Source organism: Suricata suricatta, chromosome 7, assembly GCF_006229205.1.
Source record: "Suricata suricatta isolate VVHF042 chromosome 7, meerkat_22Aug2017_6uvM2_HiC, whole genome shotgun sequence".
Taxonomy (NCBI): domain Eukaryota; kingdom Metazoa; phylum Chordata; class Mammalia; order Carnivora; family Herpestidae; genus Suricata; species Suricata suricatta.
The window spans coordinates 117,673,777-117,692,132 of record NC_043706.1 but is presented as its reverse complement, the minus strand read 5'-3'; the positions used below and the strand labels follow the sequence as shown (position 1 = coordinate 117,692,132).

General features: G+C 38.0%; 1 protein-coding gene across 3 annotated transcripts in view; it reads right to left on the bottom strand.

Moving 5' to 3' along the window:
• The window catches only part of PDE7B (phosphodiesterase 7B), a 315,252-nt gene that overhangs the window by 27,462 nt on the left and 269,434 nt on the right, over positions 1-18,356 (bottom strand). For all 3 annotated transcript variants that reach the window (XR_003910745.1, XM_029944589.1, XM_029944590.1), the window contains 5 exons: positions 10,705-10,856; positions 7,960-8,023; positions 5,999-6,094; positions 3,481-3,581; positions 1,854-1,985 (listed from right to left, as the gene is read on the bottom strand). Coding sequence is in view for 2 of the 3 variants with exons in the window: in XM_029944589.1 (XP_029800449.1) it covers positions 1,854-1,985; positions 3,481-3,581; positions 5,999-6,094; positions 7,960-8,023; positions 10,705-10,856 (545 nt within the window). In the remaining variant the exon portion in view is untranslated. The remainder of the gene's footprint in view (positions 1-1,853; positions 1,986-3,480; positions 3,582-5,998; positions 6,095-7,959; positions 8,024-10,704; positions 10,857-18,356) is intronic.

Sequence of the window (18,356 nt, the reverse complement as noted above, 5' to 3'; positions counted from 1 at the left end):
TTTTTAACAATGAGATAAAAATAAAAACTATTAAAAGTTATCTGCACTTCAAATCTATTTTTAAGAACAATTTTAATAGCTGAACAAGATAGACTAGAGTGTTTTTATTTTGAGAATAATTTTTTGTTAATTAGCAATGAGTACTTCATTCGTACAAAATTCTACAACTACTTTCCTGTTTTTAACATCTGGAATATTTCTTTTTAACTTCCTGCCTAAAAGTGAATCTATTACATGTTTTATATATACAACATGTGAAAGTACAGTTTTATGACTCTCATTTTATGTACAAATCAGTGAGTAGCAGCTGATATCTTCATTGATTGATTTTGAGAGAGAGAGAGAGAGAGAGAGAGAGGGGGGGGGGGGGGGGGGGGGGGGGGGGGGGGGGGGGGGGGGGGGGGGGGGGACAGGGACGAGAGAGCAGGGAGGTAGAGAGGTAGAGACAGAATCCCAAGCGGGCTCCATGCTGTTAGTGCAGAGCCTGACTTGGGGCTCTATCTCACAAATCGTGAGATCATGACCTGAGCCAAAATCAAGAGTCAGAAGTTTTACTGACTGAACCATCCAAGTGTCCCACAGCAGATACCCTCTTAAACTTCATTGACATGATTTATTTGATGACGAGAAACTAGAATTCTGTAAGCATTTACTTTATATGGGAATGGATAAAGTAGCCAATTTTGTTGACTGATTTCCTTTGTCTGAAAAAAGAAAAACCCAGAATTGACAGTAATAGAAAATCCATCTGGGGGCTTTCAGTCCAATTATTCATGTCTATGTTTTTCTAAACAATAAATTTAGTTTCTGAGATTCTTTAGAAAGTTTAGCTTTATTTTTATTTCTCTTTGTTTAATTTATAGCTCATCAACAAAGTCTTCCTTAGTTCTGTCATCCGGTTCCCTCTATGTGGCCACATCTACCCTGGAGCCGAGCGCTGGCTGGCCAATCAAGAGAGCCCAGTGCTGGCGTGCATCCTACGTGGATCTATAAACCTTGGAATGCCAGTTCCTACCTATGTTAAAAGCTAACCAACTGGATGGAGAAAGGCTTTTCCCCACCCATGTCCCAGTTGTGCCATATTGGAAATAAATGCATCCTCAAGCTGTAACATCTTGTATAAAGCTGGTATTTTATGGGGATCTGTCAGGAATTTTTCAGCACTGTGTTTTTTTTTTTTTTTCAAAAAATCTACTAAAACTGAGATCAATGAGGTACCCTATATGCAACGAGCTACCCTATATGCAATGATTTTGTGGCTGACAACCAAAGGTCTCCAAAGACCCATACTGAAAATCCTGGGAGTTATTCATTTATGATATAAAGTTTACTCTCTTAAATAACATGAGAGATAAAAGTTCTCCAGGCCAACCTACTCATACTGCTGACCTATTTTAGAACAACAAAATATGCCTTATTGTCTTTGATAACATACTTTGACCTAGAGGCCAGTCAAGTTCAGAAATGCCTTAAAGACATAAATTTGAATTAGGATTGGAGCTGGGAAGTATCTTTTATAGAGGTTCTACAAGGACTGGCTTCAGATGGCCACTATCTATGAGATGTTGTCCAGGGGGACAGACATTCTCAGATCCAAGAGGGTAGGCTCAGAGATTCTGTTTTACACTGGACAATTTCAAACCTGCTTTGGAGAAAACTGACTTCCCTGGATACCCTTGCAAACCAATTTAATCTACCTTGGGATATCCTAGACCTATTTCCAATCCATGCTCTGTGGCTGTGGTCATGGAGACTGGCCCTGAAAGAAGGTTAACTCCAAAGGTGAGACTCAGGCTCCAGCACTGGGCCTAAGTCAGTTGGCTAAGCTGTACCTCAGCATTGGGCTCCCTTACCTGGTATAGACTGGCGAGATGGTGGTTAGTTTTGATCAAAAATGGCTGGTTCACTCCTGGGTGGTCAACATCGTGTGCTGCTGCAGCCAGCAGTCCAAGCATGATGTCCAGGGGTGTGAGGAAGCTGGCGAGCTGTTAAAAAAATCACACTGGGAGACTGATTGATGGTTTTGTTAGTGTTTGTTTGGGCTAAATCAAGTTGAACGAGTTATGACAGTAGTTTTCAGGCTTTCATCCTGACCTTTACCCTCTCATAGCATCAGTGAGGTGGTAGTCACATGGAATTGCAGGGCAGGGGGGAGGACAGCACGGAAAGGAATTAAGCAAGTCAAATCTTTCTGGATCTTTCAACTGCCCTTCTCTTCCCACAGCTATTCTTTTTCTTTTCTTTCCTTTTTTTTCTGCACAGGGCTTGTGAGATCATGACTTGAGCGGAAATCAAGAGTTGGATGCTTAACCAACTGAGCCACCTAAGCGCCCCATCTGTTTCTTTTTGTTGGTGCAGTGGTATTGCTTGTTGGCAAGACTGCTCTATGGTGAGCAGCGAGAAAGCAGAGCCTGAAATCAGCCTTGCTCCTAGAGAAAGCAGTGAATGAAGGAAGATGAATGGATACGTTAAAAAAAATCATTAATGTATTTCAACCATCCACTACATCATTGCCACTTTGAATATGAAATCAAGAGTGGGCTGAATTATGAAATTTGCATATTTCTTCAATATGTAATAAATAGTGGGGGGATGTGTAAGAATCGTTCATTTTTTTTTTTTTTGCTTCACTAAGAAAACAAGCAGGAGAATGGGAATCCAGTACTAAATTTAAATATAATACAGTGTGATATATTAAAATTTTCAGACAACTTACAGATTAAAAACACAATGTTTAATAGAACAGCTTATAAGGTTGAGGCATCTGCCCACTTTTCTTTTGGGGATGCCTGTCTGGCATCTATATATTTAGTGACTGATATTAAAGCTGGTTGAACCAAACAGAGACTTTGCCCAGGATATCATTTTTTTAAAAAGCTTAAGAAAACTTATCCTGTATGCTCTATCAACTAAGTTTTATATGGCTAAGAAGTGCTTACATTTCAAGTAATGAGTATTATTTTTATGTTTTTAGTATTGGATTGGTTTATTGCATCAGGACATACTTTGAGATCTTTGAAGTTCACAAATTTTCTTGGGCCTGAATCAGGATGGCCCATTGGCTTAGTAAGAAATGGAGCTTAAGTCTTGCGGAGTTTTGACTCTATTCACTGATCAAAAACCATGAGGTGGGAGATTCTTCCCAGAAAAACTTACTGCTGACACCATTGTTGGCAAAGGTCCAAGGCAAAACAATTAATTTCTTGAGGCTTTTGAAGATATCTAAGATGTAGATTGTTTTTGTCCTAATGCAGGTTCAAGAAGTATAGAAATTATGGGGAAAAAACCCTCAAGAAATTTACATCCTCTTTCATGAGTATTATCTAATTTTCAGAGCTGATACTGGAACTTTAATAGAAATAATTTGTATTGATATTGCGAAGGATCCATACACAGTTATTCTGACATACTGGGCGATTTGGGACTTAGCTGGCAGTTTACTTGGCATTTCCAGTGCTGAGGCGGTGGCTGAGGCTTTACCTTGGGCTCCTTAAGGAAACAGTTCATGGCCTGGGTGACGTCAGCTGCGTGAACTGCATTGTGATATGGGTTTTGGCTGTGGTAATCTTCTTGAACCATGACTAGGAGGCAAACAGATAACTCAATCAGCTAAAACCAAAACAGGAAGGGCAGACTAGCTCAGACCTATTGAGGGTCGCTTTTGCTTAAAAATATCAGTGTCTCCAAAATGTGCAGCCTGGGGATCCTTTAAAAATAAATGTGGTTTTCAAGCTTGGCAGCTCTACTGGGCTGTTTTTAGTGAAGAGGAGGGGGAGGGCAGATGGGAGAAAGGCTAAAAGGATTTGTGAGGCCCTTGGGATTCCTTACCACCTTCACAAATCACCCCTTTCTGGCGTTCATCAAGGCTTTCATTCATAGGAAAAATAAATATGTAGGAAAAGGACAACTTTATTTCACACTATCGTTTAATTATTTAAGTTTGCTGCCATTTATGAATAATATGTCATAAAAGAGGTTTCCTTTTAAAGAGTCCTAGTAGCACCAGACCCCTGATGTCCAAAAATTGGTTTATCACTTGAATAGCAAATACTGACAAAAGCAAATCTGAGACTACTTCAGGCAGAAACTCAACATACTGTGCTGACCCAATGGAGAACTCCTTAGTTTTATTTCTATCTTATTCAGATTAAGTCAACATCTCTTATGCCTTTCCAATGTGAGGACCAGAGTGTTCTTGGAACCAAGTAGATACATAAGCAAGGCCATTCTGTTTTGCTAATTCCAGAAACCATTAGTTAATAGCCAGAGCATACTCAGGATGCAATATGTTCAGTGTGTATAGAATGTCTGGATTTGCAAGTGTGGCCATATTTTCTCAGTCCATGCTATGAATTTAGCCCTGAATCCTGGTGTTATTTCTATCATCAAATCTTTGCATTCTTTACATTACTCTGTGTGCATATACATATTCAAAGTATCTTGTGTTCTCCTTCTTTAGACAAATAAAAATTATTTGGCCAGTTTGTGGCCATTACTTTGCTCAAGAAATCTAAATTCAATTAGCCTGAGGTCATTTGTGTTTCTGGAACTGAGCCATGTTGTAGTTGTTCTTAAATATTTCTTGTGTGCCATGAATTACTTATTCTACAGGTTTTTAAAAGCAATTATATTTAAACTCTGGCTCTATCACTTATTATTTATGTTAAGTAAATTGCTTAAACATAGGTTTCCTCAGTTTCCTTTTCTATAAAATGGGGATAACAACCATTTCAATTTCAAAGGGCTGGTCTAAGGATTAAATATATTAATATATGTGAGTCCTTAGAAGGGTTCCCAGTATATTTAAGCTTCAGATAGGGCTGGTTATCACTACTTCTGTTGCTATCATGTCATTGCTACTTTACTCTGGAGGCATCAAGTCAGCTTCCAAATCCAAAGCATAGCCATAGGGCACATCATAGGATCCAGAAACATGCTAAGTGGCAGCAGGAAGTTATATGGTGATTAAAAATGTGCCCTGGGTAATTCTGCAGATAAATAAGCATGCATACAAAGTCCAGCAAGAACTGGGGCTGTTTTTATTTTATTTTATCTTATTTTTTTTAGCATATCCTTATTTTATTTTAATTTTTTAAATAGTTTATTGTCAAATTGGTTTCCATAAAACACCCAATGCTCTTCCCCACAAGTGCCCTCCTCCATCACCACCACCTCTTTTCTCCCCTTCCCCTCCCCCTTCGATCCTCAGTTCGTTTTCAGTATTCAATAGTCTCTCAGGCTTTGCGTCCCTCTCCCTCCCCAACTCTCTTTCCCCCTTCCCCTCCCCCTGGTCCTCCATTAGGTTTCTCCTGTTCTCCTGCTAGATCTATGAGTGCAAACATATGGTATCTGTCCTTCTCCACCTGACTTATTTTGGGCTGTTTTTGATAGAGAGCGGTGGGGTGGAGTTGAGTGGAAACATGGAGGGCTTTCAAGTCAGACAGACCTGAGCTTGGACTGAGGCTCTGCCAATGACAAGTGTTGACCTTGAGTAAGTTATGAAACCTCTTTATACTTTTCCTTAACTATGAGCCAAATGGTGGTGACAACACCCAACTTGCTGACTTGTTGAAATGGTTACTGAGAGCATTTGCATGTAGTGACCACTACATAAATGGTAGCTTTTATTATCTAAAAAAAAAAAAAAAAAAAAGCCTATTGAAGATTTTCAACAACTCAAGTCCAGACTGGGATTATTTGAGGCATACATTAACTTGGGTTTTGCTGATATGTAAGCAGATCAGTAATTTCTTTAACAGTTACATGCTCTTGATTGTTTTCTTTTTACAGCTTTTATATCTTATAAACATAACTAATCAAGTAAATATTTTTTTCAGTGATTTAAATGGGTAAACCATAGTTTAAAATTAAGATGCGATAATTTAAGGTTAACTTGAAGTCTTCATCTAGCCTGCTATTTGCCAACTTTATATTGAAGAATATTATGAACAGCCATAATTCAGGGGAAAGGAGGTAGAATACGGACATAAAGACTCACCTAAAAACCTGTGCAACGTCACCATATCTAGCTTGAAATGGTGAATGAGTCCATGGGTGTTGAAGAGGTGGCACAGCAGTGTTACCAGGCTGTTTCCTACAGGAAAACAGTCGCTTATTTTAACACATCTTTATCACCATTAAACCATCAAGACTGACAAAAGAATCCAAAGTTTCTGTAATGAAGGGCCTCTGATAGGTCTCCTTTTCCCTGTTAGTTTTGCACTTTTTCAAGTATAAAGGACACTATTATTATGGTTTGATTCTAGGTTTTCTTGTACTATTCAAGTGAAACGAGCTAGCTCAGACCTCTCTCTATACCAAAGGCAATGAAAGCATTAAGAGTTAGAAGGACTTTGACTATTGTATCAGGGACACACACACACACACACACGTGTGTTTGTGTGTATTTTTAAAAGACATAGTTTAATGGTCACTGGCAATGTGCCTTAAGTTGCTTCCAATTGATTCTTATAGCTACAAGGATATCTAAGTCACCACATTGCTTAATGGCCATCATTTGTTCTTTCCATGCAAAAACACCCACGATGAGATTTGACCATGAGATAGTTTACAACCTAAGCCAGCAGAGAGGCAAAACTGAAGCAATAGTGACTTATAAGCATTCAGGAAATATTCTTTCCTGAATAAAAATGTGTTAATTTATTAAAGAATAATGATTTTGAATTTTGAAAGCATTATAGAATTTATGAAAAACTTTGAAATGGACCAAGATGTTGACTGGATGTCTTAAGTGAAAAACTAAGCATTGGCTAAGCACACTCTTCCAGGGCACCTGATCCTGTGCATCTGCAGCTTCCATTGTCTTTGAGCTACTTCACAACCCTCAAATCTGAGGATAAATAACTAATAGCAATGCAAGTAATTCTTGTCCATATACATGCACATGGAATCACTCAGTTACTTATAAATTCATTTAAGCATTTCTTACTGTTTATATATGTGTTGTTCTTTGAATTTTCCTTTGAACTAGCTGTAGCATCTTACTGGATCTCTAATTAATTGAGTTAAATCTTTGACATGTGCTCATTTCTTATTCCTATGAGAGTCATGATTATACTCTTTTGAACAAATATCATTGAACAAATCCATTTGTTCACAGTTAATTTCATCTACTGGTACCCATTTCACAGTTGACTTGAATAAAGTGAAATGTAAGAATTTGGGATCCATCCTTATACAGCTTAACTAGTTTTCCACAGTGCGAAGCTCAGCTTCATGGGCTTAGGCTGTATCTCTCAACTGTATGTTATTTGTTAAGTAACAGACTGGTGGGAAAACTATCTGTAATGACTTAAAGTACAAACCTGGTAGACAGTGGGGCATGTGAAGGTCAGCTTCAAATATGATTCCTTTCATTGGCTTCCTAAGCCTATCAGCATTTGTTAATGGGCAGATGAATGTATAATCAAATTTAATATTCTTAAGCAAAATCTTTATAGGCACCATGATTTTAAAAGTGAAACCAATAGGAAAGTCTACTCTCCCGTTCAGCTGCAGCCGACACTTTTACACACTGTCATCAGCTAACATTTTCCTTCAATGATGCCCAGCCTCTCTGAACAATACCTTCACTGAGGAAGATTCAGCTCACTTAATGAAAATGCACAAACATCTGCCCTATGAAGAGTCAGGACTGACCAGATGAGCTTTAACGTTTTTGGTTTTCACCAACTAACAATGAACTTCCTCTGTCTGGATGTCGCCCAAGTATTCTGCGATGAAAGAATCTAATCTGTGTTTTCCAAATTCCTTTGGGATCATCAAGGCCAGAAGGAAATGGTCTTAAGATTCTAAGGCCAAATTCAGTCCTTACATTTCATCTGAATCAATTTTCCCTTGCCCTGACCCTTCTCGAGTGGCTACAGACTTATGAAAATGGAAAAAAGAAGGAAAAAAGAATAACAGTGTTTGAAAATAGAATTCTTTTGGGTAACTTACCATTTGTCAAGCGATCAAATAAGAAAATGTCAAAATCCCACATTCCCACTTTGGAGAGCATATGCTGAAAAGGCAAGCAAAAAAAAAAAAACAAAACAGCACTCCAATGAATCATAACGGAGATTTAAACATTTATTTACTTTGAGACAATGAATTAAACAATTAAAAAGTTGAAATAGTAACACACTGCTATCTGGCTTGTGGGAAAACAAACCTTCCTGTACATGCTAGTAACAACAGTGTAAAAGGGGCAGGCTCTGGAACCAAACTGGCTGGTTCAGTATTAGCCATATCTCTTACTGGCTGTGGGATTTTTGACTAGTTGTACGTCAGATTCCTATTTGAAAAGTATGGCTGATAATATTATCTACCTCAGAGGATTTTTGTGTGTATTGAATAAGGTGGTATATGTAGAGTGCTTAAAACAGTATTTGTACATAATAAGCCCACATAAAATTTGCTATCTGTTAAAATTGTAGTTCAGTAAAGTCTCTACATCACAAACTACTATATACTTAAGGAGAATGATTACACCAAATTGTTTTTTAAAAATTAAGTAAAAATAATTGCTGAGCACATTATTCTGCTCAATGTGGACTAAATGTGAAATGAACCATTCTACCGTACTCTAAGAGATAGGAAACTGGAGTGGGCAAATCAAAATATTGGATAATTTAAAGACCTACTGTCCAATGTAGGCTTATAATCCTATTTTTTTTTTTAAATACTCCATGCTTGGATGGTCTTTAACTTTCAGATGCAAAGCTGTAGTTGCGGATTCTATCCTCACTATGGCTTCTGTGACTGGCCTTCCTCTCCTCTCAAAGACACTGTGGGGCGCCTGGGTGGCTCAGTCTGTTAGGCGTCCTGGCTTTGGTTCAGATAATGATCGCATGGTTCATGGGTTCGAGCCCTGCGTTGGGCTCTGTGCTGACCACTAGCTCAGAGCCTGGAGCCTGTTTCAAATTCTCCCTCTCTCTCTGACCTTCCCCTGCTCACACTGTCTCTCTCTGTCTCTCAAAAAAAAAAAAAAAAAAAGGACACTACTTCCTGTAAGGACAAACTCACTCTTCCTGACACTAAAGGTCTTCCTGGAATCTTCCAATAAAGTCCAAAGGTCTTGTCATGGACCTTCACACCATTATCAGGAAAATGAAAGAATAATAGGCCATCTGTGAGATCCAGAGTGAGTGAGCATTTCACTTGAGTCAAATACTAAAGGCAGGACCAGGACTTACTCCCTGATATCTTGACTTGTGACCCACAGTTCTTTCTACATCTCTGTCACCTCTCTTGAGGGGTGGCTGCTCGGGGGAGGGGGGTTGGAAGTTGGCATGAGAGTGCTCTGTCATTGATGCCCCAGCACTGCAATCTTCGTTTTGTTCTTTCTCCAACCAACCAACCAACCAACCAGCCAAACAAACATTCACTCAATCTCAGGCTTTAGATTGTTAGAAGGAGTGATTCCCACCAGCCCCTTCCCCCCCCTCCCCCCGCCACTTTTTAAAAACCTAATGTTGGGAATTAGGTCTTCTGATAGTACTTGCTGCTTATTCATTAATACTATATATTAATAGTATATATTTCTTAATAGTATATAGATAGCATAATATTACATAGCATATAAACTCTAAGACACTACTTCTGACTTCTGTTTAAACTATGGCAGTTTATCTTGAAATTTAAACTCCTTTGACAGTTTGGGCTAGAGATAACTTGTGAACTTCTTTTTTAGTCACACGTTAATTTTGATCCTTGATCAATCAAATGTAAAAATAATTATAAAATGAGTGAAAATTATTTAAATGAAATAAAAATAATAAAAAGGACAATGCACTGTATTGATAGATGTAAGTGGAATTAAGAGTTGGTAATTATTGAGGGTGCCTGGGTGGCTCAGTTTTTTAAGCGCTGGGCTCTTGATTTCCGCTCAGGTTATGGTCTCAAGGTTTGGGAGATCAAGCCCCGCATCAGGCTCCATGCTGACAGAGTGGAGCCTGCTTGGGATTCTCTTTCTCCCTATCTCACTGCCTCTCCCCTGCTCTCTCTCTCTCTCAAAACAAATAAATAAACATTAAAAAAAGAGTTGGTAATTATTGAGTAATTAATTTCAGTGTAGCTACTACCATGAGAGAATTCAATGGGTTGAAAGATTTAGTTATTCTCTCATCGGTAATCAATCAGTCCAAAATTTTACTTTACTTAGTGTTGTGCAAATATGTTTTGCTGATTTGTTTTTTTTTAATTTTTTAACGTTTTATTCATTTTTGATACAGAGAGAGACAGAGCATGAGAGGGGGAGGGGCAGAGAGAGAAGGAGACACAGAACCAGAAGCAGGCTCCAGGCTCTGAGCTGGCTGTCAGCACAGAGCCCCACCCGGGGTTCAAACCCACAAGCGTGAGATCTGACCTGAGCTGAAGTTGGAGGCCTAACTGACTGAGCTACCCAGGCGCCCCATGTTTTGCTGATTTGTAAAAATGAAAATAGCTAGCATGTGCTAGACATGAATATACAAAAAATGTAAACATGCTTTACCTTATTTAATCTCTACATCACCCCTATGGGTAGGTGTTTCTATTAACTTCATTTCATATTTGAGGAAAACTACCGATGTGTTGACTAACTAGCTAGAATCATAGAGCATCTCAGTGGCAGAAGTTGGACTCCAACCCCAATGCTATCAACTGAGGATATGCTCTTGGCCATTGGTCTGCTGGGAGGTAAGGGAGAGGTAACTAACTTACCCTTGCTTGTCCAAGATAGTCTTCATCCAGCAGGTGGAGAGGGGCTTGTGGTATAATTCCACGAAGCAGCCTTGATGCATGGAAGTATCTTTGAAAGCTTAACAGTCTTTTCACCTTTTTCTTGGTGCCAATTTCCCCTGAGTGTGTTGTATCTGTGGAAAGTAATCAAATACAGAAGTTATATATTTAATAAGCCCTATTTCCTCCACTATGTAAAAATACAATGTATTATAAAGGAGATAAATTGAAAAGACGCTCTTAGTGCTTTCTTAAATACAGTCTATTAATTCTACATTTGAAGCTCTTCTAGAACAAAAATGACCTTTCTTATATATTACATTCATTAAAATATCAAGATATTTCTGAATGCAATTTTGGAAGACATGAAATATATAAATTAAAAACTTCATTTTCTCATTAATGACACTAGTATGCTTAATAAGTGAAATCCACATATTTTCGCATGCATTTGAAAGGAACAGTTAAACTTTCTTTCTGTGATATTAAAACCAAGGCTCCAGAATTTAGACCAGATTCTCATCCTACATTCTCTGATTTAAATGCACTAGCTTAGACATGAGGAAAATGTTTCCTAGTGTCCTAGGAACATCAGTGGCAAACGAATCAATATTCCCAGTTCAAAGGGGACCTAGATTTCTCTGATGAGAAGCAGAGAAAGTGCCTACTTTCTAATGGAGTATATTCTCTTTTACTGGTGGCCATGAAAGCCTGATCCTGTCAGTAGAGATATTTTAGTACTCATGTGACATATGCCTTTCAAACTGACTGCTGACATCATGGTGACTGTCCAAAAATACCCCAAGCACATTATATGAATGCTTGTCAAGGTATGTCTTATCTTAGCTGAAATTCTATGAATCACTCCAGGGTCACATAAGTGACATCTGATGCCCACTTTGAATCTGGAGTCAACTGAACAGTCTAGTAGAAAAACATACAGTTCATCTATAAAGAAAGTTTGGATTATTTGATGCTTCCTCCCATCTTACCCTTCTCCCTTAGGGAACTCAGAATAACAATGGATAGAGAAACAGAGGAAACAGTGAGCAATGTGGCTTTCCCCAGTGGGAGTGACCTAGCAAAATCAGTTTGTTCCTTAGGTTCTATTATGCCTGCTAAGGCTTAATTCAGAGCAGGCAAAACCCACTATTCTCTGAAAATGCTGCCAGGCTGAAATTCTTTCTATTTTTAAAAAAATATTTATTTTGGGGAGAGTGCAAGCTGGGAAGGGGCAGAGAGATGGAGACGAAGGATCTGAAGTGGGCTCTGTGCTGACAGGCTAAGGGCAGTGAGCATGATGCGGGGCTTGAACTCAGGAACCAGGAGTTTATGACCTGAGCTGAAGTCGGATGCTCAACTGACTGAGCCACCTGGGTGCCGCAAAATTCTTCCTATTTTTAGAATGGATCTAGATTTCAGTATGGAAAGAGGCAAACATGCGCCAGTAGAGAGAAGAGGAGTATAACTGAATTTGGGTGTTAGGCACACATACAAATGAAAAATGCTACACATGGGCTCAATTCTACTAGTGGGTTCTCATTCATTTCTATCAGTTTACCAAGTCCAAGTACAAAATGAAGTGGGTCATCATTTATTTAAAAAATAGATGCACAGTGAGATCCTTTGGTTCTAGATCCTACAGTAAGCAGAACAAAGATCCTGTATTCATGAAATTTATGTTCCAGCCTAAAGAAACATACAATAAACACAAAAGAAGTAATTCATAAAAATCTGTTAGAAGGTAGTGCAATGGGGAAAAGAAAGGAAAACAGAAAACGAGGGACTAGGAGTTCTGTGTTTGGATAGTCAGGGTTGGCTTTATTAGAGGGTACAATTTCATCAATTGAAGGAGATGAGGAAGCTGGTCAAGTAGATATCTGGAGAAATATCTCTATAAGAGGGACCAGCTGGAATGCCCCTAAAATTAGAGCATGGAGGCATGGGGGAGGAGCAGCAGAAATTCCACGTGGATGGGATAGGGAGGATGAGGGAGGAGGAAAGATGAGGTCTCAGAGCAAAGGAGGGCATGAGAATTACAAAGGGTCCTGTAGGCCACGGCAACTGAGAGGGCTCTACCCTGAGTGAAATGAGGAGCCACTGCAAAGTTCTGGATGAAGAGGGAATTGATCACACTTCCATTTAAAAAGGGTCATGCTGTGTTGAAAGCAAATTGTAAGAGCAAGCTTTGATGTAGTGACACTTGTTTTGAGGTCATTGGAATGATCCAGGCAAGAGATGATGGCTACTCAGATCATGGGGGGACCAGTGGAGGGACCAGAAGTGGAGGGAGGGATCCAGAGCATATTTTGGGTACCTCCAAGTTTTTGTCCCTAATAACTGGGAGAATGGAGCTGCTATCACCTGAGATGGGAAACCTGCAGGTGGAGTAGGCATATGGGGGATTTCAGTGCTGAATTTGGATGTCTACTGGAAAGTCAGGTGGAGACGCCAGGTAGATATAATTAACTATAGAGCCCAGAGCTTGGGGGAGAAGACTGGGTTAGAGATACAAATCTGGGAGTTGTCAGATGAGATTACCTAGGAAGTGCGCATGTGTACAGATGAGAAAAGCATCAGAGTCTGAGTTCTGCAACATTTCAACTTTAAAAGGACTTAGAGAAGAGCAGAGAAAAATCAAAGGAGACTAAGAAGGAGTATCCAGTGGGTATGGGGAAGAAAACCATAAATTCCCAGGAGCCTAGTGAAAATACTGCAAGGAGGAAGATATGGTCCTCAGTATTAAATGCTGCTAATAGATCAAGTAAAATGAAGACTGAAAATTGACCAAGGGTGTATAAATTTGTCAAAATTAACTGAACTATGCTCTTAATAGAGCACACTTTATCCAAACTAGAAACAACAACACCCTAGTCACACGTCTAGCTTCTAGATTTTGTTTTTAAAGGACTATTTCTCACTTTGATGAAATGGTCAAATCCAGGACCAGGGCAGCAAAGTATAAGAAGCAAAGTATTATAATTTCTTAAAATGATAGCCGATAAGGGAGAGGTCGATAAAAGAGATCATTTAAACATAATAGAGGAGATGACCTGAAAGGGGTCCCTCTGAGCAAATAGGGGATACTTTGAGCATCAGCATAAACAATGGAAGAGTTGGTTATAAACCACTGACTGAAAGAAGAATCCATAAGTCCATACTGATGGGTAAGCAACTAAGTAAGTAAATAAATGAGAAAAGAAAGCTCTTCCTTGCAGAGAATGTAAACCAAGAGTCAGAAAATTACCACTTTGCAACTTTTATGGTGATAATTGCTTCAGGCCAAAATCATCAATGGGCACTAAAATTATTCACTGAAAGTTTAAAAAGCAACAGGATAATTTATAGTATCAAAGTATCTCCTTACAGATTTACTAGTTGAAAAAAATACGCGTAGCTTTTTAGTGGACACATGTAGAGGGGGCACTGTCTTCATGAAGTAGTCAAAGTTCACACCACCAATAATGACATCACATGCCTCCTAGTGTAATGCACTCAGGGCGCAACATTGCCAATGCCGTGTTCCTGCTTCAAATGCACATCCAACCCCCAGAAAGAGGAAACATCAGAAAAAGCTAAGTTGAGAGACACTGTACAAAATGATCAGCTTGTGCTCTTAACAAATGTTGATGTTGTGAAAGTCCACGATGGCCTCCGGAATTGTTTTATGGTAACGGATACCAGATATTGTGCTCTAAGTACATTTGCATGACTCTGAATGGGATCCTGGATCAGAAAGTTGTTCTGAAAACGACTTTATTAGGATAATTTGTGAAGTTTGGATATGGATGGATATATGATATAGTCATATTCTATCTATAAATTTCTTGAATTTGATAACTGAACTGTGGTTATGCAAAAGAATGCCTTTTTTCTAAGAAAAGACATGCTGAAATATTTAGGGATTAAGGGGCATGCTGTGTACAACCAATTATCAAGTGGTTATGAAAAAAAAATACAGCAAAGACAAATAGGCCAAAATAATAATTGGTGCATCTGGGTAAAGGGTATATGAATGTTATCCTATCCTTGAAATTTTTCTGTAAATTTGAAGGTATTTTATAATAAAGAGTTTAAGAAGAGAGAAAATGAGAAGAAATATCTCAGGTAATGCTATCAAGTGTAGACAGCCCAAGGAGTCTTGCTACGTAGTGGAGGAAAGAAATGTAGTGATGGTTCTAGGTAGAATTATATAGAATGCAATCAAGTATATCAATAAATAAATGAAATGAGTTATTCCTGTATTATGTATAAATCTAAAAGGAGACAGCCATACAATGATCTATTCCATTTTTAGCATTCTATGAAAATTCCTCATTCTAAAATACTGAAAGAAAATCTCCGATGTAGCTGAGAGTATTTACATAATAGCACCAGAAGTAAACAAGATAAGCCTGAATGATGGAAATATGCCACAAACATAGCAAATTCAAATTATGTAGTATAGTCGACTCTTTAACAATGTGGGAACTCAGGGGCCCACCCACTTTGCAGTTGAAAATCTGCATATAACTTTGGACACCTCAAAAACATAACTGCTAATAGCCTGCAGTTGACTGGAAGGCTTACTGATAACATAAACAGTTGATTAACACCTATTTTGTGTGTTACATGTAATATATACTATATTCTTATAATAAAGTAAACTAGAGAAAATGTAAACAAGAAAAGCATAAGGAAGAGCCAATAATACATTTACAGTACTGTACTATATTTATTGAGAAAAATTTTTGTTAGGGAACCCACACAGTTCAGACTCATGTTCAAGTATCAACTGGATTCCTTTGTAAACGTTAGTCCAGCTTTCTAAGTGGTGTAATACTTTTTAAAAAGTTTTTATTTATTTTTGAGATGAGAGAGACAGTGTGAGCAGGGGAGGGTCAGAGAGAGAAGGAGTCACAGGATCTGAAGACAGGCTCCAGGCTCTGAGGCTAGCTGTCAGCACAGACCCCGACTTGGGGCTCAAACCTAGGAACTGAACCGTGAGATCATGACGAAGTTGGATGCTTAACTGACTGAGCCACCCAGGCGACCCTAAGGGGTATAGTACTTTAAACAGATTCACAGGTAAGATAATGACACTTAAGTTACATATAGTAAATATAGATGATGGGAAATAATGGTTTCTATTCATTGAAGTTACCATGTTGACTGAAATATTGCTAACCTACTGATGGTTTGAGCTGGAGGTATCAAGTATTAACTTAGATCCATTCTTCCCTTAAGCCAAAGAAGAAAACGGCAAGATTCCCTTCTTCCCCACTTTATTTTTTCACCTTGTGGTCAAACAGATAGCAGTCCACCCACATGCCAGAATGTAGGTCTCTTTTGATTTTTATTTACATTTTTGATATTTTTTGACATTGCTATTTAAAAAATATTGCTTTAAAACAGGATATACCTTGATTATTGAGCTATTTGGCACCCTCTCTAATTTGGAGTAGGAAATGAGTATCCCACTGCCTGGTGCTTGCCCTGTCTTGCATCTTGGGCTCACAGCTCAGATAATGTAAGCCATGTTCAATGTTAAAATAAATCTAGACAATAAAACCATCTCATGGTTCACTTTTTTATGGTAGCCTGTAGATTAAAAAATGGTAGCATATAATGTTATTCATGGTTTTCAAAGTTTTAGAACAAACTGGTTATCATGAGGTCTATTCTTTACTCGTGCAGTTTCAAACTTACTTAGATTGGCAGGCAGCTATTGGCCACGCTGTGGTGTTAATTGGTAGCCAATTTTTTCTACAATACCAAGGTAAGACATGGCCATGCCATTTAGCACTTCTATCTGGGTTATTCTTTAAGAGGTAAGAACATATTTCAGAATTGATGTCAGGTGGCCACTATGAAAACAACAGGGTTTAATTTTATTTGAAGACATACATGAAGCTAAATGAAAAAATCCTCAAGCAGCTCTCTAAAAAGGGGAAGAGCATTCAATAATGCAAGCAAAATAAATTTATTCAAAACAATATTAATAACTTAATTATTACATTAATTAATACAGTTCCCTTTTGTGCTTTGTGAGATAATGGCAAATAAGGATATTATTAACTTAGAAGGTATAGTTGGGAGGAAAAAAAAATCCATATTAGAAACAGCACATGAATAGATTGCCATGCTGTATGCTGGACCCAGGCCCTGCTTTTTCAAGTGTTGAAATGTGTTATACAATTATTGGATAACATCAGATACATTTGTTTCCAAAAGGACTCTCAGTGAATAACTAGCATATTGACTATGGTAATTAGGGGTATAGTGATATGCATATCTGGGTAGAAAGTGACATGATTAACTAAGCTTCATTTTGCGGATGGTTCAGCTAAATTCAGCTCGGGAAAATTTAGAGTCTCTTAGCAATGTGCCTAATAATGAATTGCTGTTTATTTGATATCTTTATATAATTTAAAAAGTCATTATTTAAAGGCATTCAGTTATTCTAATGGTGCTTTTTGTTTGGATTTTGTTGTTTTATGGGCTATCAGTCCCTGAATTTTCATTTGGAACCATTAAAACGGTGCTCCAAATAGTTTCGTTGCCTCATCTATGTGTGCATTGGGCCAGACTGTGAAATTCATTTTCTGCACACTTGTTCATTTATAAATTTCACAAATATGTATATATGAACACATTTCTTCACTATTTAGACACTAATTTAGGGTTACACAGTTTATCTTGGCACTTATGGTAGTTTTCAAATTTCACAAGTTGAGATTGGCTTAAATACAAAAAATGTTAATAAAAATTATTTTCATTTTGAGTACCTTCTTCATGGCATATTCTCTTTATAGGGGCCAATAAATTTTGGTACTAGAGAAACCTTAAGCCCAGAATAAATATCTAGTATAAGAAAATCTATAAGTGTACTTACTGTTTCTGTCAACATATAACTCTTGCTTATACAGAAGCAAGGTCTGTATCAACTGTTTCCTGAATCTGAAGAGTTAGTAATTGGTGCAGAAATAAAGCAGGTGCTATAAGAACAATGAATGCCTTTATATTTAAGTGAGCAGAATTCGCTTCAAGCAAACATGGAGACCCAGCTCCACAAACTTAATACTTTCAGAGCATTAATCCACCTGAATCTTTTATATGATGTGTTACTAATAAATGCCCTACTCTGATAATTATTGTACTCATTATAATACCCATATTATATAGTAATAATAATGAAATTCTTTGCTATTAGTGGCTATTCATAGGTTTTGTTATTCTTCTTTTATAGGATTTTTAACATGTTTTGCACCATAGAGTTATTGGTAGAAATAATTTATTACCCCCCAAGAGCAGAAATCATCTCACCAAATTTTGCAATTATAGTGTAAGCCCTGACAGCTTTTTACATTTTGTTTCCGTAATGTCAGTGCCTGACTTATACGTTGCTTGCAGCAACATTCACTTCATTTTTTTAATTTTTAATTTTTTAAGTAGTTTATTGTCAAATTAGCTTCCATACAACACCCAGTGCTCTTTCCCACAAGTGCCCTCCTCCATCACCTTCACCTCTTTCCACCCTCCCCCTTCAGCCCTCAGTTGGTTTTCAGTATTCAATAGTCTCTCAAGTTTTTCGTCCTTGTCTCTCCCCAACTCTCTTTCCCTCTTCCCCTCCCCCTGGTCCTCCATTAGGTTTC